Source organism: Lytechinus variegatus, chromosome 7 (genome assembly GCF_018143015.1).
Source record: "Lytechinus variegatus isolate NC3 chromosome 7, Lvar_3.0, whole genome shotgun sequence".
Taxonomy (NCBI): domain Eukaryota; kingdom Metazoa; phylum Echinodermata; class Echinoidea; order Temnopleuroida; family Toxopneustidae; genus Lytechinus; species Lytechinus variegatus.
This window is the reverse complement of record NC_054746.1, coordinates 21,576,414-21,599,973: the sequence shown is the minus strand read 5'-3', so window position 1 is coordinate 21,599,973 and position 23,560 is coordinate 21,576,414. Positions and strand designations below refer to the sequence as shown.

Here is a 23,560-nt window from a genome sequence, read left to right as displayed (position 1 = left end):
TTTTGTTCTGAGATAAACTGGGCAAAAAAACAATGATTTATACATAAAAAACACACACACGCACCCTCTCTCCCTTCTAATGTATTATTTCAATCACTAAACCATGTAATTCCTCCTATATTGAGTAACATATTTACCCTCTGTCCCTCTACTTCTCTTCTTTCTGCTTGTCTCTGTTTACATTTACTATTTCAACCCTTTCTTCCAAATGAATCTTCCCAAACTTTCTTTTTCAAACCATTAAAACTTTTTCCCCTTTTCTCGTTTCCATCCATATGATGATCTTAAAAATTTATAAAATTCTATGTCATGAATTTCGAATTTATTCTTTAATTAATTTATATACTTAAATTAATTCTTCACACTCCACCCCTTATCTCAAACACCCTCTTGCATATTTCACCTCCTTTCCTGTTCATTGTGGATGTTGCATTGTAAACTTCAGTAATCCTTCACCTCTTCTCACCTCATTAAATAAATATATTTTCTCACCAGTTCCATAACACAAAGGTTAGCGAGTGATCGTACGCTTGATTTTCACAATTGATTTGTACATTGTAGTTTATGGAATTGATCGAAGAAAAATGTTCTACAATCATTGCTAAACTTTGTGTTGGCATCAATCTGGGGCCTGTAACACAAAGCTGAGCAACCATTGTCTTTTTATGATTGATTGATTACATTAGTGAAACTAAGCATACAATGAATCGCCAACCTGTGTGTTATGGGACCCTGGTCTACATGAATGAAATAACTCTAGCTCGGTCACATTCAAGTTATCATACGAGTGTCGTTCTCCCTTGTCAAACAATCTCTCATCATTCCATGTACTTTTTCTTTATGACAACCCTTCTTTATTAATTTCACTTCCTCACCCCCCCCCCATTTCTCTCTTCTACTCCTCTCCCTTGTGCTTCAGGGACTTTCACACTTGGTCATTCACACATTTTTTTCCTATTATCCTTCCAATATACTTGTGTAGATTCTGATTCATCAGATGAAAAGATGCATGTGATGGTCACATCAAGGAATTCCATTCAGCAACAGATCATTCATATTCCTTGACAAATTGCCCCCCCCCCCCTTTGCAAAATGAAAAGTGAACTGAAATTACTTGTACATGAGCCGAATGCATTTAGCTATCCTCAAATGCTGCTGGTTTCACTTCTTTTTGCATAACCATAGATAGATAGGGTCCCATATTCTGATGTTTGGTTAAACAACTAACTGCTAAAATCAACTGCTAAGATCAAAACATGTAAAACTATTTTTCAGGGTATGTTTACTTTGCTCCTTCTTCCTGCTTTAATAGTGAAGAAAACTATTTTAGTTATTGCCCCTAGATGGTTGTGAATGATTTCATTTTAAATAAATTGATATAAACTGCACTTGTACAATTCAAAATTTGTGTCACAATTGGCTATCAATAGTTAGACCACAACTTAGCCAAGAGTTTAAATCAAATCTGAGTTCAGACTTTAGAATACAGGCCATTGTGTTTTATTTAAGTTTGGAGAGGTTCAAAATTATTGATAAATGTACCTTCATAAGCTTTGGACAATATAAATAATTTGTTACAAGTTTAAATCCCATGGCCCATCTTCATGTACTGTTCAAGAAGCTGACCAAGGGTTCGGATAAGACATCTTATCCGTTATGCAAATGAGGTGAAATTAGACACAGCCATGGCATCGTTATGCAGATAATTACCAATACGTACAATCAGTGTACTCCAAACTTTGGTTTAACTTTCACTTTTCAAATTTCAGAAAAATGCAAAGAACTGCAATTTTCGAAAGGAATGAATACAATAATTGTTGTATTTTGGCATTTTTTATGTGGACACTTGGGTAGCTAGGGTATTATCACTGCACAGATTCAGTTGAGTAGCAGGTGCTATTTGTCGCATAATTCCTTAGTTATGATTGGCTGAGAAGCTCTGATCTCTCAGTATGGTGAATGCAAGAGAATAACTTGTCAGTGCAGCTGATAATCTTTATGAAATATTGCCCAGGTCCCTTAAAGTTTTGCAATCAATTCACAAAATAGCAGTAGCCAAATCAAGATCTTTCATGCATGCAAATTTTCTTCATAAGACTGACCAGTGGCCAATCAGAATTGTTTTTCCAAGTAAAAGAAATTGATTGCAAACCATTGTGTTGAGGGGTCCAAGTGTCCTCATGATATGCTTGAATCTTCAAATTTCTCCTTCAAAGATACTTTTCTTTTTCAGAACCTATCAAAAATGTTGTTTGTTTGAAACTTTTATTTTTTTTACTGTGGCTGAGTTTATTCTACATGAAAATAATTGACCAAACAAAGCAGTGAAATCATTAGAGGCTGTATTTTAATACAAAATAGTCACACACTGTCACTTATAAAATTCCCGATTCATCTGGAACATGATTGCATAGCAAATACAAGAAATATTGATAAACTGAAGATGGATGCATGAAACAAAGAATATGACAGAGAAAGTGGGGGGAGGGGGGTGATGTCCATTACAAAATGGACAGCATGCTCATACATTAAAAATGGTCCCTCAAAACTAACATCCTTTGATCTCAGAGTACCCTAAAATGATTAACATTCATGATAGGGTTGAAAAGTAGGCAATTCCCCTCTGATTTTTGCAATTTTGATACCATAACTATACATACATACATCGCCATTGTCAACAGTCTGGTGGCATACACACAGGTCTACTGCATGATACAATGAAATGGATTATTTTGATGCATTACCGGTATTCTCATTTCTGTGGGAGTTCCCTGATATGCTCTCTACATGAACATTTTTCTTGAGGACATATCTCCCAAAGAGCTCTCTATAGATAAAAAGTCTGCAAACGATGCCTTACCCAAACATTCTCAACTTCAAAGACACCTATGCAAAAAAAAAAACTTAAAAACTGGGATGGTATGATCAAACTTTGGAGCTTTACTTTAAAGTCAATGAATCAACATTCTCTGTTCAGAATTCATTGATCAGCTGACTCTTTGTACAAGAATCAGCATATGATAAGAATTGCTGGCAGTCTCCACAAAAAAATAATTTAGATGCTCTGTAACAAAATTTCCTCCTTTAGAATGTCTTCACACAAAGAGCAGAAATGGCTATCATCTCTTTGCTTCCTTGATTGTTTCCTGTGTCTTTGCTGATGTGTTTCTGATTTCCTCTGGAGAAAGACCAGTGAGCTCACAGCTGACGTCCCACAGCTTCGCTGCAGCCTCATCGTCCTTGCCACTGGCATCGCATTCAGACTTCTTACAGTCTCTGTGAATAAAAAAGAAATAAGAACAAGACTGCTTTAACAACTGAAGGCCATTCAAGCTACATTACTAGTTACTAGATCATAGCCAGTAAACATTCTGATATAATCATTTTCCTTAAGGTTGAGAAAATTATTATTTTCAAGACCTCTCTTCGGGGAAAATACTCTGCATCTGTTTGTAGATATAAGCTTGAATAACGACACTGGGTTAAATTGGTCAATATTAGATGATTTTCTTTTCCTTTGGTATATATTCACAGACTGGCAAGCCAGAATTATTAAACAAAAAAATACAAAGAAAAAATACCAGCTTTGTTGGTAAACCTGTAAAACTTGCCTGAAATATTGTCCAGATACTTTCTCCAGCTCCGGGTCCACTGCACAATAGATGGATGTTTGTGCCCCTTGCTCCGGAGACCTCACAAAGAGCCAGAATATTGGGCCTAGGATAGCCATAGAAAACCCAGACTGGTGCATGCCTGTATGTCTACCAATGTTGGTCTTTACTACACCGGGGTGAAGGACGTTTGCTGTTACACCAGTGCCTAGAAGTTAAAGAAAAAAAAAAGTTTGAGTTATATGTTACAGGGTAATGAGTTATATGTTTAGAAATGACTGGAAAAAAGGAGTTAATGACTACACATTACTATTCTTTGTTATTTGCATACTATAGTTTAGAATTAGATGAACACTGATTTTACATCCATCCATAGTCAATTATTAAGTTGAACCCACTCTGGTATTGTGATTTCAAGACTTTATTATACCCTGTTCCATTAATGTAATCACTATAACGCCCTTCTAAACGAAATTTTAATTTGTTGAGCGGATATTCTACACACAAATTGAGGAATGTGACAAACACCGGGGGGGCACTTACATTGATGAGTAGATACCACGCGCAACTAAAAAAAAACATGTAAAAAAGAATGTCTTTTTCAAGATAGGGCACGTTATGTACATAACGTGATAAGGGTGTCAAAAACACTAAAATAATGAAAAAAGGGCATGTATTTCGCTAGGAAGGATATGTGTTTAGGGTCAGATTTGCGGGGATGATAAACCAAAATTAATTTTTTTAATAAAGGATGTCCTTTTTGCCCCAAACACGTGTTTAGAGTCCGATTTACACAAGCTGTGGAAGGTGTGGCCGTATTAAACCAAATGACGTGTAGAGGTAGAACCAACGACCGACGGACCCGTGACATAATAAAATATCGCTGTACTTGTTTAGGGGTTCATTTCAGGGAACACTTGCCAATACTTTTTAAGGGTAGGGTTTCACACGCCAAGGGGTACATTTTCAGAATATGGAAAATATGTGTTTAGGGTGCTTTTTGAGACCCCATGGTCACGCATGGTATCCACTCGTCAATGGAAGTACCCCTCTTTTTGGAGGGAAGAATCCTAAATGTGACATGCACCTTCACCTGCAAAAGTGGCATTTTTCACACATGTTGGTGAAGAATATATACAGCAATGAAGTTGAATGACACCCCCCACAAAAAATGATAATAGTAATTAAATAAATAAATGAATAAGTAAATTTATAACCCTAGTAAATAAAAAGAATTAATTAATAACAAATAAAAGTGATTAATTAAAAAAAAACCACACACAGCCAAAAGCTAAAGTAAATATGGCAGAATTTATTTCATCAAAGACAGAGTATGTGAGTTACCTTCTAGTCGTTTGCTTAACTCCCTTGTAAAGAGAACATTGGCAAGCTTGCTGTTTGAGTAGGCTTCTGCTGAGTTGTAACGCTGCTCACTGTTGATGTCATCAAAGTTTATCTTGCCCACTTTATGAGCCACCGAAGACACATTGATGATTCTGCTTGGTGCTGATGACTTTAATTTATCCAGTAGCAGATTTGTCAGATAAAAATGACCTAAATATACATGTATTAATACAAAGAAAATGGCAATGAGAATAAAAATGGCTCCACAAACAAACCTTTATTTTCACATGTATCCCATTTGTTTACTACCAAGGATATATTTTTTACTAAATAGGTTCATTATTGCGGATTGAAATAATCGCTAGAGGGTATTCATTTGTCTCGCAATCTACTATGGTCAACAAGGAAATTTGTGATCACTCTCGCAAAAAGTGTTCACTGGCTTTCTAGGAAATTCGTGATCACTCTCGCAAAAAGTGTTCACTAGCTTACAAGTTCACGAGCTTTCGAGTGCCGCTGCAACTCAAATATTTTTTCTTGGTGTAATTTGGAAGCAAAAATATGGCAATGTGTGTTGAACTCGCCCCATCTTTGTTATGTCACCCAAATCTAATGATAGCGCAACAATCGGTATATAAAAAAGATAACTTTGAAAATATTCACCCTATCCATACAAAAGTATACTTTTTCTTTGCCCATACCATTAATTAGTTATCAGATTTGTATTGCTCATGAAATTCCCTTTTAAGTGATATATATGGGTCATTCCACGGGGTTGGGGCAACAGCACTTTTTTGTGTTCCTTATGAACTGTTAGCTTTATCCTGAAAATGTGTTTGGTGTTTTGATGTTGCAATGTGGTTTTGTTGGAAGGCAGTTATGTAAGCAATTACTTGATGCAGAAATAAAAATGTTGAACTGCAAATATTATTGATGGTGAGACTTTAAATGATGATGTCCAGACTCTTTTTTGGGGTACCAAGTGTGACATCCAAAATGGTCATTTTCAGTTGAAGATATCTAATCAAAAGATAGACTTAGTCAAATTCAAATGGCCATGATTGATAAAGCAACATTTGTTTAATAACAAAACAGTAATGGGATAGCAAATGAAAAGAGACTTCATATCATAAATCATTCCTACAAATCGGCATACCACCGTTACATGCGATGTCCTCGTTTATTTTTTCTGTAACGGCGGTAATGTGGTTAATATCTAAAAATCAGAAATCATTTTTTCCAAAATTATGTGTCAGAAATAAAGGGCAGGCAGTAAGCAACTGTTAATCAAAAGATTAGCTTTGAAAACCTATGGTAATGTCATCTAAATTAATCGAGAGTCACCTATGTTTTGGGCGATGTCCGGGCCAAATTTGTAACGGTGGATCACATTTCATCGCGTATGTAAGAAGGAGACACCGGAGAAGAGACCGTCGTTGTATCAGACGGACGGGTTGTTAGCCGAAATCCACATGCACATGAACAGCTATGATAGCGGGCGTTTTGAAGCATTGCAATTGGGAATATTCCTGCAATGTCTTTGTAACGGTGGATTGGATATCCACGATGTTTTCCCTTTCAAAGCGACGTAAGTACGGAGATTTATCCCGATACTCGTATTTTGAAACTAGTTAAACCTTATCTTTAAAATGTGGAACTGTATTACCATGCAGAAAGTGTTTTTAAGTTTGAAAAATCTCGCTAATTTTCCATCATCTTTCACTTCGGTCCCACATGTAGCTTCTCGTGTAAGTGAAATATGTGATTGAGACATTGCCGTGTTTGTTCCAGATTTGCTGAATGGTTCCAAAGAAAATAATGCTTTTATTAATGTGATTCCGTGCAAACATGTTTTGAATGGTAGCTGACATGATTCAATCGTAATTTAGTTGATTTTTTTACACAAAAATATGTTGATTCAATAGGCCAATGGATACTCAGAAACGGCTCTTTCACTGATGATCATGAAGGTGACATCTCAAATTTGGTACAAAATTTCTCCTTGTTTAAATTGGCTCCTACTGATTCTAGGTAATATGGGTATCAAAGACCTGATGATCAAATTTGAATTTGCAAAAAAAATGAGAATTTAGAACCAGTGGCGGTGCCACGGGGGAGGCAGACCCCCCCCCCAAAAAAAAAAAAAATTTTTTTTTTTTGCTTGTCAGCTGATCCCAGCCCGAAAGGAGGGGGGAGGGGCAAAATAATTTTTCTGTTACTACCCCCCTACACATAGTAGATGGGCTTTGTGTATGATGAAGCATGGGAATAATTCAATTACTAGTAATTCTTAGCTATAGGCTTAACCTTCCCCAAACTTTTCATCTTGTTGAATGTTGGTATACTTTTCAGCACTCATTCTTTTTCCCTCATTTCTTTCTCCGTTTTTTCAATTGTATTTTTTTATTTCTATATATTCAGTTAAGGATTTTTTTCAATCGTATTTTAATTTATATTTATTCAATTGTTAGGAGAGGGGGTGGGTATTTGTTTTATCAGAAAGCAAAAGCCTTTGTGATTGTTTTCAATGTGATTTTTTATTGCAATATAACGACATTTTAAAAACATGTACAAGCGAAGAAAAGAAAAAGTGACACAATCGAGTTTGTTTCACAAGAGTTTATTTGCTGTATCAGAAGGTGAATTGCACATTTGAATTCCATTAATTCATTTAATTCCAATAAAACAAATATATTATGTAATTGCTTGAACAATTAAACTTCATAGTTGAAAATTAAATAGGATGGTCATACAAAACTAAATGGAATTGTCGAGATAACCACCCTAGATTATAATGCAGAATAAAATTAGATTAAATTCATCCATTGAGAAACGAAATTAAAGTAAAGATAATTTATGAAAAGGTACCGGTAATGGGCAAGTAATTGTATTGTGAAAACAAAGTAGAACACAAGAAAGCAAATACAAAAACCTTGTATAAAACATAACTTTATATTTAATTTATGAACTAGGAAATGATGAATTCTAATTGCTATGAAAAAAATACAAAGTGAGGGTGTATTTTGCAAGAACAGATCAGATTCCTTGTCATTGCCCTAGTAATCAACCCCCCTTACTTTAATGAGAAAATGTCAAGACATGTACATGAGTAAATGATTTCATATAATAATATAAAATATCGTGGAAACAATCCAGCAAGTTTTGTTGATTAAAATGTAATAATTTGAATTGTGTAAAAAAATAGTCAAACTTCCAAATACTATTTTTCTCAAATAACTACAGGTAGCCTCTGTTGAAGGTAAAATTATATATCTTCAGTACATGAAGTGTCAATCTGGTGACCTGTACTCCTGGCCTGATGGCGAGGCACAATTCTACCTGTATCTATTTTGTGACATTGACAGAGTCCTCTTCCACACAGTTGTCATTGGGTCACCGATCATCTTGAAGTTCATAAACTTGTAACCTGAATGCAGAGAGAAATATTGCATGTTATTTCTTATTGTCAGGTTTAGTGTACAGTGTAATACTTTTTTTGCATTTGCCAGTAAGAAGTTTACCATAGAGTTTTTAACCAAAGGAAAAGATTGTAGTTTGCAGTGTTATTCTTGAACATTTATTAGAATAGCTTAGTAGAAATAGTACATTTTACTTTCTTGTTCACGACTCTATGTTCAAACAACAGATGTAAGTTTTTTTTTATTCAATTTGTCCACTAAGTACTTTACAATTGTCCTTTTGGCATGCTGGAACTTACTGTTTTATCCAATGCATTTATTCCAGTGATGACATGATTATATTTTAATTAATGTCACTTAGAACTACATTACCATGTACATGTAACTGAGGTAAAATAAGTTAGAGTAAACAAATTGAACAAGTTATATGTGTAAGGTATTAATACATTGTCCATGAATTGCATGCCAACTTTGTGTTGTTTTGTCTTGAAAAACCATACATGTAGCTTAGAAGAACTAAACTAGTACCTTTTCCTACATATTTTTCACCCGAGTATTGTATCAAAGGTATCAAAATTATAATCGTGTACATGTATGAATAAAAAAAAACATTTTACCTGTTCATTGATGCATTTTAGAAGCTTGCCTGTAGATGTTGTATTTCTACACTTGAGTAAGATGAGTTAACTCGCATTAGTGTGTTGATACTAAAAGAATGGCAAGTACATGTAATACTATTCAATATGATCATTACAAGGACATGATGTCCATGTAACGGAGGTATGTACATTTGAAAGTAATATCGTGAAGGAGATATTTTAAAGTAATAAAGATTTGGAGATCATAAGCTAGCACTCTTTTGTTTTTTCCCCTTTAGACAGAAACATTTGTTTCCAGAGATAGACGGAAGTGGAACCTTGAGGATTACCTTAGTATTATTTTAAATATAAATTTATCAATAATTTTGTACATTTTTCCTTGTTTAAACTCTAATCTAAATTGCTTTTATTTGCAAAGAATTTGACATGAAAAATGTTTTTTAGTATAATCAATTGATCTTGTGCAAATATTCTAAGGCATGAAGTGGAATTTGGTGTGTAATGGCCATTAATGGACATTAACTTAACATTGCTTCTAAGTATACCTCTGTTACTGAGACATGATGTCCATGTAACGGTGGTAACACTAAAAATAGAAGGTTATGCCAGAAAGAGTAGTTTAGTTTTTCCAAAGAGAATAATCCATTCTGTTGAGGCATGACTTCTCTCAACTATTTAGTTCTACATGCCATCATAAATTCAATTTTCTAGACTGGTGAGAAAAAAGAACGACACAGAACATGGCACTGGTATACACACAGAGCATCAAGTTCCAATTATTGATGCTAAATCTTTCAAAATATATATGCCATGTTGAAAAGTGTGGAATAAAGTGACTAACAATTTTGTTAGCAAAATATTTATCAAGAGTAATGGAGATCAACCCCTTTATTTTGACAGTGGGAGAGCATAGTCTTAGTAAGGATGATAAATGATGTCCATGTAACGGTGGTATTTTGTCAAATCTTATTTCTCAGTTTACTCCAATATGCAGGGTGGTATGAAATGCCTGTAAGTGGATTTAGTTGAAGGATTGTCCCATGAAACATATAAGAAATAAAACATTTCATTTATTACATTTCTATTTTTTGACCCTGATGTCACAATTTTTGCCCCAACCCCATGGAATGACCCGTATATAAATAAGGGGATTCAATAATTTCATCAATTTAATTTTGATATGCAAATTTATGTTAATTTCAAATACAAAACCTGACATTTATACATATATAAGCTTATACTATCACCCCTAATACAGCTTCTAGTTATACTCAGCTTTCAAATGGCACCAATATCATAATATTACATCTCCATTCTGCTGAAAAATCATGTCATAAATTTCATGTACTAGGTGGGAAATTAATATACCCCCTTCTGTCTTCTCTATTTTTAAATTATAATTTCACTTTGTATTTGTCTTTCACTAAAAATTGAATTGATGGAAGTGAATAAATGAAATGAAATGCAAAAACTGTCTTGCCTAGATGATTGACTCCAAACTGCATCTCATAGCCTTCCTCTGTTTTCCATTTAGGGCATCTCATAACACCAGCATTGTTGATCAGAATATCAACACCTTTCTCATCTGACATTTATGAATAAAAAAGAAAAAGATCAATATAAAACACGTAAGACATTGAGAAACGGAGCTGCAGATTCAGGTAGGCACAGATCTGGGGGGGGGGGGTGCAAAAGGGGCACATGCCTGTTGGGAATTTTTTTCAATGGGAAAGCATTTCCAATGACCACCTGTGACACCTAAAACTTCATTGATCCACCTATCCCCGGCTGGGACCTTTTCCATCTATTTCTGCCTGTTCAGCAATGGCTAACTAGAACTATCTACTTGTTCATTTTCAACATATGCAAATAGGGTCCCGTCTCAAAGAAGCATTGCAATCAATGAAATTTTAATCTATTGAGCAAAGCTCTTGATATCATAAATTTTCATCTATAATAGTAGACAGACTATGCACTTCCATTTTCCAACCAAAATTAATTGAGCATGCAAAGAGTTAAAGACGCAGGCATAGAACAAGTTGGTGATTTCTGGTTGTGCATTGTTGATATTAATTGGATCAATTTCGACCCTATGTAGGATGAGGGCATGGAGGACAACAAAATGGGCACTGCTTACCTGATGAAATTTGATCAGCGAAGTGTCTTATAGAGGATAGGGAAGCAAGGTCCAACTGCAAGACCTTCACATCTGTATTGCCGCTAGAAGCAACAATCTCTTCTCTGGCCTTTTCTGCCTTCTGGATATCTCGGCAAGCGAGGATAATTTTGCCACCTGGAAAAACAGCAAAAAACAGCACAATAGACAATATAGTTGACACTGTGTGACACATTATCACCAAGAGAATCTTTCACAAGGTCACAATGCTTACCAAAATCACATTAAAATGTATATTTAAAATAGTTTAAATCTAAGGGTCATACTTAAAAAATACTTACTTTGAAAGTTTAAAAGAATATAAATTTGCATAGACACCTTCCATCACTAAAATATTTGTCCAAGAAAAAAAATAGACCAGATTATGCAAAACTTGTTGAAGTCATCATTTCTCATAGGTCAAATTTTTTTTTGGTCTCAAAAGATTTTATCAGGGTAAAATAAGTGGCATAATATTTCTTACCTCTCTTTGCTAACTCCAACGCAGTCTCTTTTCCAATACCAGAATTTGCTCCAGTGATGATCACAGTTTTGCCATCAACTCTGGCTTTGCATGGACATTTATCACCACCATTATAGTCTCTGGTTTGGGGAAAGTAAAAATAAAATCACTTAGATCTAAGCTTCATTTCAAAAATAGGCTAAGCTTGATTTTTTACTGATCATCTCATTCACAAAATAGATTTTAATTGCAAATTGTGAAGGCTAGATAATACGAATGGAAACTGAGATGTAGCTGCAACTTTTTCCTTTCCCTCTCCAACAGTAATCACAAGACAAAAGATAACCTGAACCAGATCTAAAAATCAGGGGTGGCAGAGCAAAGTTAAAAGTGGGCTTATTTTCTTTTATGAAGGACACTATTTTAATTTAAACATGGCCGTATGCAGAATTTTTGGCGAGGGAGCACTCGCTCAGACATGAAACAGGTCCTTCTCAAGTGAAAGGGGCACAGAACACATTCGTTAGGAGCACTTTATTTTCTTGGGTAAAAAAGCGCACTGATCTGATATGAGAAAAGGCACTTACATGTATAAGATGGCAAAAGGGCACTTGCTTATGGCATAAAATGGGTCCATCTAAGGTGAAAGGGGTAGAGGACAAGTTCGTGAGCGCAGAGCTACCAAGTCTCACGCATTATGTGTGAGACTCAAGCATTTTGGACTCTTGTTCATCCCCTCAAATCTCTGTCTCACGCAACTATCACAGCCTATCCCCTTATACATTGTACAAAATGTCTGTGATCTCACTCAGATTCACAGAAAATCTCACGCATAGCTAATCTTTGAACTTGGCATCTCTGTGAGCGGGTATTTGGGGGTAAAATTTGGCACTGATATGGCACTCGTTAACATAAAATGGGTTCTTCTCAAGTGAAAAGGGCACAGAATATGCTCATGAGGGGGCATGTTTCTAGCATGAAAAAGGGCACTTTTTTAGTGCTTCAAAAAGTGGGAGGACTGTGCCTCCGCCCCCCCCCCCCCCCGATCGCCACGACGCCACCCCTGCTAAAAATAAATGATTGATATTATTAGTATTACTTTTCAACAAAGCTCAGTCACTAAAGTTAGTCTGATGTAGTCAGATTTGTAATCTAAATCTGCTCTTTTTTTTATCAGCATTGTGACACCGTCAGGCACTCATTCAATGAACAAGGCACTTGTTCACTGCAACCATCCTGCCTGTGGGGAATCTAGTACAGGTACGGCAGGACTATGGTATGCCAATGCTGTACAAAATTACTGATTTCCATACAGTTGCAATTTATTTTTCATTAGTAACTTGGGAATATTTTGTATTCACCAGAGCGCTCAAAAACTTGAATTTTGGGCATATTTTTGTGTATGCCCTCTATTGGTGGAAAGTAATATGGCAAGAAAATTTTCATTATTCAATCTCTATATTTAAGAAAAAAATAATTTAAAGAATTAAATTTACATAAGAGCCAAGTTATATGATGAATAGCTGTAATGGAAACTGACAGTGTAAGAAAATCAAGCATTTGTCCCATATAAAAAGAGAAATTAAGCCAAACATTGCCACCATTATTTTGCCACACATGGAGATGTAACTGAGAACAAGGTTCTATAATAACCTTGTTCATTGAATGAGTGGAACAAGCTTGTCATTCATAATCATATTGGGGACAAGTCTGTGGTTGAGATAAGACATTGTCTTGTCTTTGATTTTCAGAAACGCCCCTATTGGTGGGGGCATTTCTGGAAATCAAATACAAGATTGACAGACCATCCTCACTGCCAAAACAAGAGCCTTTGCCAAGCACATCGACTCGCATCTCGAATTGACACGGGTAATGCAGCTGGGGTCAGTAAATGAACACCACTGCTCGATGATTATAATAATTAATAGAAATGGGGGTGGGATCGACAAACTCACCAGGCAAAATATGACTTCTGAGGAGCGATGTCCAAGTTCAAGTTCTGCCAGTCAGCCATATACGTCAAATCCGCCGCAGCATGGCAGGTGACGTCACAATTATAGATTGGGGGTGGGGTAGGGAAATACGTCGCTACTACAGGCCCCCCGTTTTGAAAAATTTTGGTCATATTTTCCAAAATAATGAAAAATGTGGACAAAATTCGGCCACCCAATTTGGAGCGACTATTTCCCTGTACCCTCCATAAATTTCCACTGGAGAGCACTAAAAAAATTTTTTTTTTTTTTTTTTAGAAAAACCTTCCCCCAAGAACACAGGGTCCAAAAACTTAAAACAAATGTGGATCAAAACGATCCAATAGGCCATATAACATTAAATTTGAACACCAAAACAACACCAATTTAGTATCCAAAAATGGCCAAAACACATTGGGAATTTGGCGAATGAATATTATTTTCGCCTAAACATTCCTTCAAAGAAAGGAGAATTCTCTAATGGGCAATATTTAATCGACCGCCAAAAACCAAAAACCTAACTTTATCTAGGCGGTTGCCCTAATGACCAGATCACAACGCCCGGTAGCGTTGCTCCGAGTCTCCCAGACAATTTCCGGGTATTTTCCTCAGAGATAATCTATCTCCGAAGCAATCCCCGATCCATGTCAGGGTTTCCCAAGGATTTCGTCTCGGGAAATCTGCTAATTCCAGGATCCCATAGCCTCCTCTGCCGGGTGTCAGGCAGTGCCTCTGGCTGCCCCTTCCAAGAAGGGACTCCTGCTGAAATGCAGGACGAATGCATATTGGCTATAGCAGTATGTGCTGATCCTGGATTACAGAAATCTAGCTGTATCATGGGGTCAGCTTGACCCAACAGCTCCAAAGCTATGTTCTTATGCTTAATGAGCCGCCTATCCTGGGAAACCGCATCCAGGTTTTGTGGGGCGGACCCAGGAGTTTCTGGGCTAAGCATACAGCTTTGTTCCTGCCCTACATTATTAGGCAGGCTTAGAGGAAATTCCTCCAAGTCTTCACTTCCGGATTTTCCAGAATGGCCTCCTGATGACATAGGTAAAGAGGCCATGGAACTGGTACTAAGGCGGCAGACAATTATGTCTTCTGGATCCGCCTCCAGTTCATTTTCTGTCGGAATCGCCAAAGATTCACCGGCTTGTATACTCTGATTCAGAGTATCCAGTGGAACTGATTCGAGAACTGTTGAGAGATCTATTAGATCACCAAGATCTGTATTGAGATCTATGAGATCGTTCATATCTGTTTGGAGATCTAGAAGGTCTCCAGGATCTGTCTCAAAGTCTATGGAATCTCCCAGATCTGTCTCGAGATCAATTAAGTCGCCGGCAAGCGCATGTTCTTCAGGATTGCCGGCGCTTGTGCACCATATTGATACTTCAGCCACAGCATCAATACCCTGTTGGTCGCTTGCTGGTGTAGCCGGATCTATTCTAGACCCAGATTGGCCGATCTGTTCCTGGGTCGAGATTCGGCCATCATTCCCGACCCCACATCGTTTCCCTCAAGGTCAAGGAAAGAAACCGAGGGCGTTTTATTCCTCAGTGAATGGTCTCCAGAAAGACACGTCTTCATTGCCTTGATGGATTCGCAGAGCTTGGCCACACTACTGGAGATCACATCCAGTCGGCCTTCATACCCATCCAGTCGTTCGACCAGATTCCCCATGCCAATGGGGTTAAACTGGTTAGTTCTTGTACCAGTACATGTAGATTTTGGAAGGGCATTCCCTGTATTGCTCTGCGGACAGTTAGGAATCGGATGGACCTGATTTACCATCCGCTTATCTGCACGAGTTGCGGCCACTCTTGCAGGCTTTGATCGGCCAAACACAGCGTTATGAGAATGCTGGGCCCAACGGATTGCCTCAGCTGCCGACTCCACCGACTTGGGTCGGTGATTCAGGGCTTGGTACCCCGCATTATGATCATATGCACCTTGGCACATGCGAAGTACAAGCTGCTGCTGGAGAAAACTCTCCGGACTACCCGGGAATGCGTGAACCGCAAGATCTTGAAGGCGATCCACCCACTCCCCCAAAGACTCATTGGCCTCCTGTTTGGCAGCCATAAATTTTAATTGGGAGGACTCAGGTAGTTCTGAAAAGTTGAACCGAGCAGCCATCTTCCGGATGGCAACGGTGAAATCCATAGCTGGATTCTGTGCGGCCAATCTATCATAGTAAGCAAGAGCTTTGCCCTCAAGGCACCAACAGAGATAGGCCAAGCTTTCCTGGCCATCCCATTCTTGATCTGCTGCTAGAAGTGAAAACTTCCGAAAGAATGGGTCCCATCTTGTATTGCCGTCAAAAGAAAGGTCTTTCGGCAATTCTTGAAAGAATATGCCTGCCCGTGAGCGAACTCTAGCACTTGCTGGTTGGGGCATGCGCCCAAAGACTGGGACACTTGGAGGCACCGCTCGAATATCCAGATAAGGCGGTGAATGCCCCGAATTAGCATAGTGGGGGAGATCTTCCACCGGAGGAAGATCAGGCCTCTCATTCTGAGGTACTGACGAACTCTGCATGGATCCGAAGTTGTCACCTGAAAAGGGATTGTCCCGTCTCAGGAAGGAGCTCTGCCTAACGCTGGCCTGTAATACATCACAAGCTAAGGCACTGTTGAAACTTGATAACCTACCACCTCTGGTATGTTCAGGAGGTGAGTGTAAGTCAAGTGGAAGTGCATGCTGATTGGAGGATCCACTAGGAGTATTAGCTACCACCGGATTAGGTTCCGGGATAGTTTGAAACCCTGCTGAACTTTCAGCTGGTTGAGGCGGAGTGTCTCCGCTTGTAGCTGTGGTCGGCACAGCCGGAATGGAAAAATCAAACCTTTCCACCTGGACACTTCCCAGGATTGGCACAGACGCAAATAGATCTGGGGTAATTACCCCATCATGCGTCCGGGTTTCCGCAATGACCGCGAGACCCGCTGTAGTCATACCGGGCACGGTCGCTATCTCCAAAAGAGAGCACGAATTAATCGGTATATGGTCCGATTCAGCCATGTTGTGGGCTACTGCAAAGCCCACCGAATTTACCCAAAGAAAATCAATAAACAGTGATCACTGCAAACTCAACCGAATTTACCCAAAGAAAATCAATTAACAGCAACCACTATTGTTGGAGAAGGTACACCAATGCTTGAATCACCTCCTGTCTATTAAGAACTCCAGCACGGTATGCTCGTAACAGAATCCTTAATATCCTTAACCTGCCCTGTACTTCAATCAGAAACTGTTGGTTAAGATTATCATTCATTTATTAAAACAATGAGATAATTATGCAGGTTTAATTTGCTATCTATAAAATTCCAAACTTTAATTAGCGAGTTAATCGGGTTCGGATACCCGACAATAACTTACCGGTTGCTCAGCCGTAAACAGAGGGCTCATACAATGAGTTATCTTCTGATATACAAAAACTTATGATTGAATTCCAAAAATTATTACTCAGAAAATGTCCAGTAAATATTCCAAGTCTTGGGCCTAAACTAGCAAATTGTAATGTAAAATATTAATACCCAAAAGGCACTAGTTCAGCCCTGTAAATATTTTGTACAAGTAATTAAAGTAATATCCCAATCGATAATTGATAAAACAATAATTATTTTAAACCGGATTGATAATTGTCCCGATTATAAATCCCCAAGCCTAAATCAAGGCTAACACTGGCCTGATTATACCGTTTGGTTTGCCAGTTAATTGCAACAATGTTGCTATGTGTTGGTTAAACACTATTAGTAATAATTCAATCAATAAAACAATTGTTAATAAATCATCAAGCCTTTATCAAGGCTAACACTGGCCTGATTTAATGTCAGCTTGCCAGTTGATTTAAATGTTGTTAAACGCGTAGGTAAGTTTAACGTGATTATTCTGATCAGACTATTTTTATTTAAGTAACGATTGCACGGCGCAGCTTTGCAAGACTAGCCGACGCGCAACTTCCGTCAGATAGTTTTCACCCAAGCATACACACAATCACCTTTAATAAAACACACCGCAAAATAATAGAAAAGCCTATAAATAAAACTAACACCCTAAATTAGAAATTAACTAGACCCAGATCTAATTATTCCGAAGAACACCAGTCAAAATACTGACAAAGATTAACTGCTAGACTTCAGCAGTAGGTTGCTCCTGGCCACACCGTCCGACGGGAACACAACCTAAAACTTTAGCCACCGACAAATAATCAGTGAAACAACGATAACTATGCCGGCCTCAGTCCAGTCTAAACTACTTCTGGGTCCCAACCCATCGGAAGTAATTCAAACCACTGCCAGGCCACAGAGTCACGCAAGAAACACCGATAATTCCTTCCGAAAAAGGCAATGTCAATATTCTATAAATAATTCCCCGGTTTAACCAGATCTAAATCTAAATAACCTAAATTGTATTAAATGATTAATAAAGTCTAAAACCAAGACTACACACATGCACAAGTCCAATCACTCCGCAAACACACTTCGATTAATTTAAGTTACCCAATAATAGTCTGTAAAACCCCTAAAAAGTACCAGAATTTAATATTTGAATCCCAATTAATAATTGATCAAGGTCTGCGGTGAAGACTAAGCCCGAAAATCTTGGTCACCGATTCCGATATCGGTCTAACCCAAGTGAATTCGAGACACCGCAATATGACCTAAAATTATAAAAAGCTGTATTAATTTCCAAAATTATATTTCAAAATGTTTAAGTTGATGACGATAGTCACCCCCTCCCCTCTCCTAAATTGACAGGAGATATCCGCGGTCAAAAACAATCACACCCACTCACAAAACAATCACCACAAAATCCACCAAAATCACTGCAATCCTTAATAAAATTGCACTAAAAACCAAGGCTGAATAAAATCTAAATTCTAAACTATAAGATTGAAAACAAAATAATATCAATCAAAAGAAAAGAATCTGAAAATAAAAACTTCAAAACTTACTCTAAACACCACCCGAAGAGAACTCCGCTACCGGCAAGTCCGGGCGCCCTCGGTAGAACCGGCCCGCGCGAATCCCCACCGCACGAACAATCCTGCCTGTTCCCAGCCTACCTGCCGTGATGCACCGAAGCACTCAAAACCCAATGTGGGTCCCCGAAAATAATTGCAAAATTACGGTTTGTCCATGACGCCAATAAAGCAGCTGGGGTCAGTAAATGAACACCACTGCTCGATGATTAGAATTATAAATATAAATAGGGGTGGGATTGACAAACTCACCAGGCAAAATATGACTTCTGAGGAGCGATGTCCAAGTTCAAGTTCTGCCAGTCAGCCATATACGTCAAATCCACCGCAGCATGGCAGGTGACGTCACAATTATAGATTGGGGGTGGGGTAGGGAAATACGTCGCTACTACACGGGCAATGCGACTGCTGCTAGCTGTACCTGTACTCACAGAGCTGGAGCCGCTGGCCGGCCGGCCCCGGGGGCGAAGCAGCCAGCAGCAGATGCAGAATGCAGCATATCTATGAGGCAAAATCTAGACTTTAATAATCACTCACATCACTCATCAGACATCACACGAACCACGAGGACACATACCATTTATCATTAATACTCACTTAAGAAGTAACGAACCTCCAACGAGTGCTCCAAATGTTGATAAAGGTAAAACAAATCTTGGGTGAAAAATTCTATTGAACACATCCATGTTCATAATATTTGGATTTTTCTTTTGTGACTCTGACTTTGCTCTGACTCTTTCGATTACGCAATCAGCTTGATATTAACTTATGATTCAGGCACCTCTATCGAATATATTTTAAAATTAGCTTTTGCCATTGCTTCACCTTTGTTTTCTCATCTTGGTCTATTGTGATTGCTAATTCAATAATACTTAAAATTCATTAATGTTTCAAGCTAGACTTTATACACATTTAAGTTACAAAAGAAGCAAGCCAAATCATTAAGAAAACTGAAATCTAGGCTATTATTATCCAAGTTATCGAGGGTATAGTATAACGCTTATATATTTTTTCAACTATATGTATACTATACGTACCGGTATAGTAGATTGTTTATATATTTACTAATAAATGGATCAGTAACTTTGATTATGTTGATAAACATTCTGAATTTCAAAAATTCCTTCCCATTACATCTCATCTCCCCTAAATTTCCTGTTTTCTTAATTCCGATTTCTTAAAGAGTTTGGTTGCAAATATATAGCCCGGATCGAAATATAGATCCACTTAATTGGAACATTCCGAGAAAAATCACCTCTTTTTAATTCTCCCATATTGCAATATTTTTATGAGAAACTAAAAGGACATGATGCACTATCCCATCAGGTGAACAAGAAATTGGATATAGAAGAAATCTACCTGTATTCAGTTTTTATCAATATATTTAAAAAAAAATTATGGGATAACCCCTTTTGCAAGCAAACTGAAATGAATCCAATCCCTAGCTTTTGGATTAAAGAGTGAATTTTCTTTGCTACTTTTAATGTGAATTAAAAATTTTCTTAAGTATCATCAGAGCGACTAAAAATATAACGGTTTTTAGACAAAAAACAATAAAACCTACTATGAAAAAATGCTCTTTTGACAAATGAGCTGTTCAGAAGAGTTTGGTTGCAAAAAGGGTAAGATCCACTCCAAGTAATTAATTTTTTATCCTCCCATATGCAATATTCTTATGCAAAAGTAAATTTTCATGATTATAATACCCTACCATGCCAAAACTTGGTATAGGGCTAAAGTCTTCATATTTTTTTTAGATTTTCCATAAAAAGTTTGTGAATCTAATCCCTTTTGCAACCAAGCTGAAATATCTAACCCCTTTTGAAAAAAAAAGTTTTTCTTTGCCATTTTTGTACACTTTTTAATGGGAAATTCAACTTTCATTTGGTATCATCTTATAGAGCTACTCAATGGGGACAAAAAAAAATTATAATGAACCCCTTTTGCAACTGAGCTCTTCATATATAGGCCTATAGGCCAGAATGTCCCCAGGCAATAGGCTAAATTCAGGCTAGAATCACTGGAATGTTCATCTTTGTTCACTTTTTTTAAAATATTCATAAATACAATAATCGGATTAATAATAGCCATTTCAATCTATAAATTGCCTTCTTATCATTTCTTCATTATCTAGACCTAGATAGCTTTACACTAATGCAAGTATAAAGTGCAGATAACTGAGCAGTGTCCTTATAATTCAGCATATGTTGCAGCAATGTATTTGTTGCTTTTTTAACCATGTTGTATTGACTATCATAATGACCATAAATAAATTGAATTGAAATATTCATCCATGTAGTATAGATAGGCCTATAGAGTAAAACAGAAAAAAAAAACTCAAAGAAGGTACAACTCAGACGCCGCAGAACCGGGGGGAGGGGGGGGGGCTCCCTCACCCCCCACTTTTTTCCAAAACCGTGTACAAAAACGTAAAAATGACCATATGATTGTGATTTTTAGCATGATCAGCCCCCCCACTTTGGAAACCATTGCGCTGCCCCTGTAACTGGTAAGTAAATGATAAACAGAAAAATTGCATTGAAGATTAGCAGAGAAAAGAAAAATATATATATTGGAAACCGAAAGAAAAAAAAAAGCAGAAAAGAAAACAGAGGAACAGAAAAAAATGACTAAAAGAAATTCGAAAAGAAAAGATTAAAGTTAAAGAAAAGAAAGAAAAAATAAAGAAATGATACAATGTGAAATGAAAAGAAAAGAAGTGAAAACCTAAAAAAAAAAGAAGAAAATAAGACTAAGTTGGCCGGGGTATAGCTTTATCCAGGACTAGATGAATGATAGTACGAGCCCAATTAAGCTGAGTTTTATATTTGGGACATATTGTATAGGCATACTCCTAACAAGGAGAAAAATCTCCTTGCTCCTATCGGTTTTGCCCAGTTTCTTTGATTTTTCTCTCAAACAATTCCAATATGGATAATACGAGCTTGAACTTTATCCGTTGACAAAACTACCTTGAGCTCATAAGATTCGAACTTCGATCTATTGTTGTTTCTAATTATAATTTAAAACAAAATCCCCCAAACATGGAATTGAACACCTCTCATTGAAAGCGGCTCTACTATATGCAGGGCATGGAATTAACCTTGATAGCCTCCCTCAAATATCCCCCCCCCTCCCCCGTCCCTACCCAGGACCAAAATCCAGTTGAAACCAATTAGAGCAAAACCAATTGAAACCAGTTGGCCAACTGGTTTCAATAGGGAAATTGGAACAAGTGGTTCCAATTGAAAACCAGTTGCCAACTGGTTCCAGTTAAAACCAATTAGGCAACTGGAACCAGTTGGCTATTGGTTTCAATTGGTTTTCAATTGGTTCCAGTTGTTCCAATTTCCCTATTAAAACCAGTTGAATCCAATTGGAGGCAACTGGTTTCAATTGGTTCCAGTTGAAACCAATTGGAGACAACTGGTTTTCAACTGGAACCAGTTGAAACCAATTGGTTTCCAACTGGATCCAATTGGAACTTCCAGTTGGATTGAACTTAATTAGTTACAAATTAATTAGCATTTGCACTAACTATTGCTCATGCCAACACAGAAGCAGTGTTATTTGTCTATTAATACCAATGTAAAGGGCATTGATAAAATACAGACTTTCATATGTATATATTCATATTGGAGTTCTTCAAATATATGTATTTTTATTTGATGTAATTTGGTAACAGTTAGTGGTGTATTAATTATCTTTGAATCTGTTTTAATTATAATCTATAACATTTATGAACATGGTTTTCACTGCTAAGTATTGGAAACACTTATCTGAAAAAAGTGTGGAACTTCAAATTGAAAAAAATTAAATAGATACATTGTAAATTATGATGAATCTCATAAAACATTAATCTGTGCACACTGGCAGAAAATATGCAAATTAACTGGTTTCAATTGGATCCAGTTAGGTAACTGGAAAATTTCCAATTAGAAACCAATTGGAAGTCATTTCCAGTTACCCAACTGGTTCCAGTTAGGATTTCCAGTTGCCCAACTGGTTCCAGTTAGGATTTCCAGTTACCCAACTGGTTCCAGTTAGAAATCATTTCCAGTTGGAAGTCATTTCCAGTTACCCAACTGGTTCCAGTTAGGATTTCAAGTTGCCCAACTGGTTCCAGTTAGGATTTCCAGTTACCCAACTGGTTCCAGTTAGAAATCATTTCCAGTTGAAAGTCATATCCATTTACCCAACTGGTTCCAGTTAGAAATCATTTCCAGTCAGTTACCCAACTGGTTCCAGTTAGGATTTCCAGTTGCACAACTGGTTCCAGTTAGGATTTCCAGTTACCCAACTGGTTCCAGTTAGAAATCATTTTGCAGTTGGAAGTCATTTCCAGTTACCCAACTGGTTCCAGTTAGGATTTCCAGTTGCCCAACTGGTTCCAGTTAGGATTTCCAGTTACCCAACTGGTTCCAGTTAGAATCATTTCCAGTTGGAAGTCATTTCCATTTACCCAACTGGTTCCAGTTAGGATTTCAGTTGCCCAACTAGTTCCAGTTAGGATTTCCAGTTGCCCAACTGGTTTCAACTGGAAATTGTTAAATTCCAGTTAAAACCAATTGAAACCAGTTGAAACCAATTGAAACCAGTTGGAAATCCAACTGGTTTCAATTGGATTTTGGTCCTGGGTAGCTCTTTTTTTTCTTGCTCCATGATGAGTGAGCTTCTGTTGATTTTCCTGGGTCACCTAATGTTTGTAAAAAAAAATTGTTGTCAATTTGTAATTTGATTTCATTTCTTTTTCTTCTACATAACAATTTAATATAAAATGATATATAAAAGTTTTGACAAAAAAATCAGACGTATAATATCATTGAACATAAAATCAATTGCAGAAGATGGATTGCCATTATTGTAAGCAATGCGAACTTGAATACTGCTTGAAAATATGAGCAAAATTATCAGTAAAAAAAGAAAATCAAACAAACAGACAGACGCCCGAAAGAGAGTAACAATTGAAATGAATAAATTTAAAAAAGGAAAAGAGCAGTTAAATTACTTGG

General features: G+C 37.2%; 1 protein-coding gene and 2 long non-coding RNA genes across 3 annotated transcripts; 1 reads left to right on the top strand and 2 right to left on the bottom strand.

Moving 5' to 3' along the window:
• Positions 1 to 2,034: 2,034 nt before the first annotated feature.
• LOC121418736 (retinol dehydrogenase 13-like) lies at positions 2,035 to 19,262 on the bottom strand. Its single transcript, XM_041612814.1, has 7 exons — positions 19,146 to 19,262; positions 11,613 to 11,731; positions 11,111 to 11,266; positions 10,454 to 10,558; positions 4,956 to 5,165; positions 3,612 to 3,819; positions 2,035 to 3,276 (listed from the first exon to the last, which is right to left on the bottom strand). The coding sequence occupies exons 1-7, from the start codon at positions 19,238 to 19,240 to the stop codon at positions 3,120 to 3,122; spliced, it is 1,050 nt and encodes a 349-aa protein (XP_041468748.1). The 5' UTR covers positions 19,241 to 19,262; the 3' UTR covers positions 2,035 to 3,119.
• Positions 6,305 to 9,685, top strand: LOC121418738. The gene is made up of 2 exons (XR_005970509.1): positions 6,305 to 6,543; positions 8,199 to 9,685. It is a non-coding gene; the product is annotated as an uncharacterized LOC121418738 (long non-coding RNA).
• On the bottom strand, positions 8,193 to 10,112 carry LOC121418737. Its single transcript, XR_005970508.1, has 2 exons — positions 8,992 to 10,112; positions 8,193 to 8,382 (listed from the first exon to the last, which is right to left on the bottom strand). It is a non-coding gene; the product is annotated as an uncharacterized LOC121418737 (long non-coding RNA).
• Positions 19,263 to 23,560: the final 4,298 nt, after the last annotated feature.

What these genes read in the sequence shown, in the direction of transcription:
- LOC121418736 (XM_041612814.1), bottom strand. Translation starts at nt 19,240, where the DNA reads ATGAACATGGATGTGTTCAATAGAATTTTTCACCCAAGATTTGTTTTA. An exon ending in GTTGGAGTTAGCAAAGAGAG is followed by an intron (nt 11,267 to 11,612) that starts GTAAGAAATATT and finishes CTGTTTTTCCAG; the next exon opens with GTGGCAAAATTATCCTCGCT. An exon ending in CGCTGATCAAATTTCATCAG is followed by an intron (nt 10,559 to 11,110) that starts GTAAGCAGTGCC and finishes CATAAATGTCAG; the next exon opens with ATGAGAAAGGTGTTGATATT.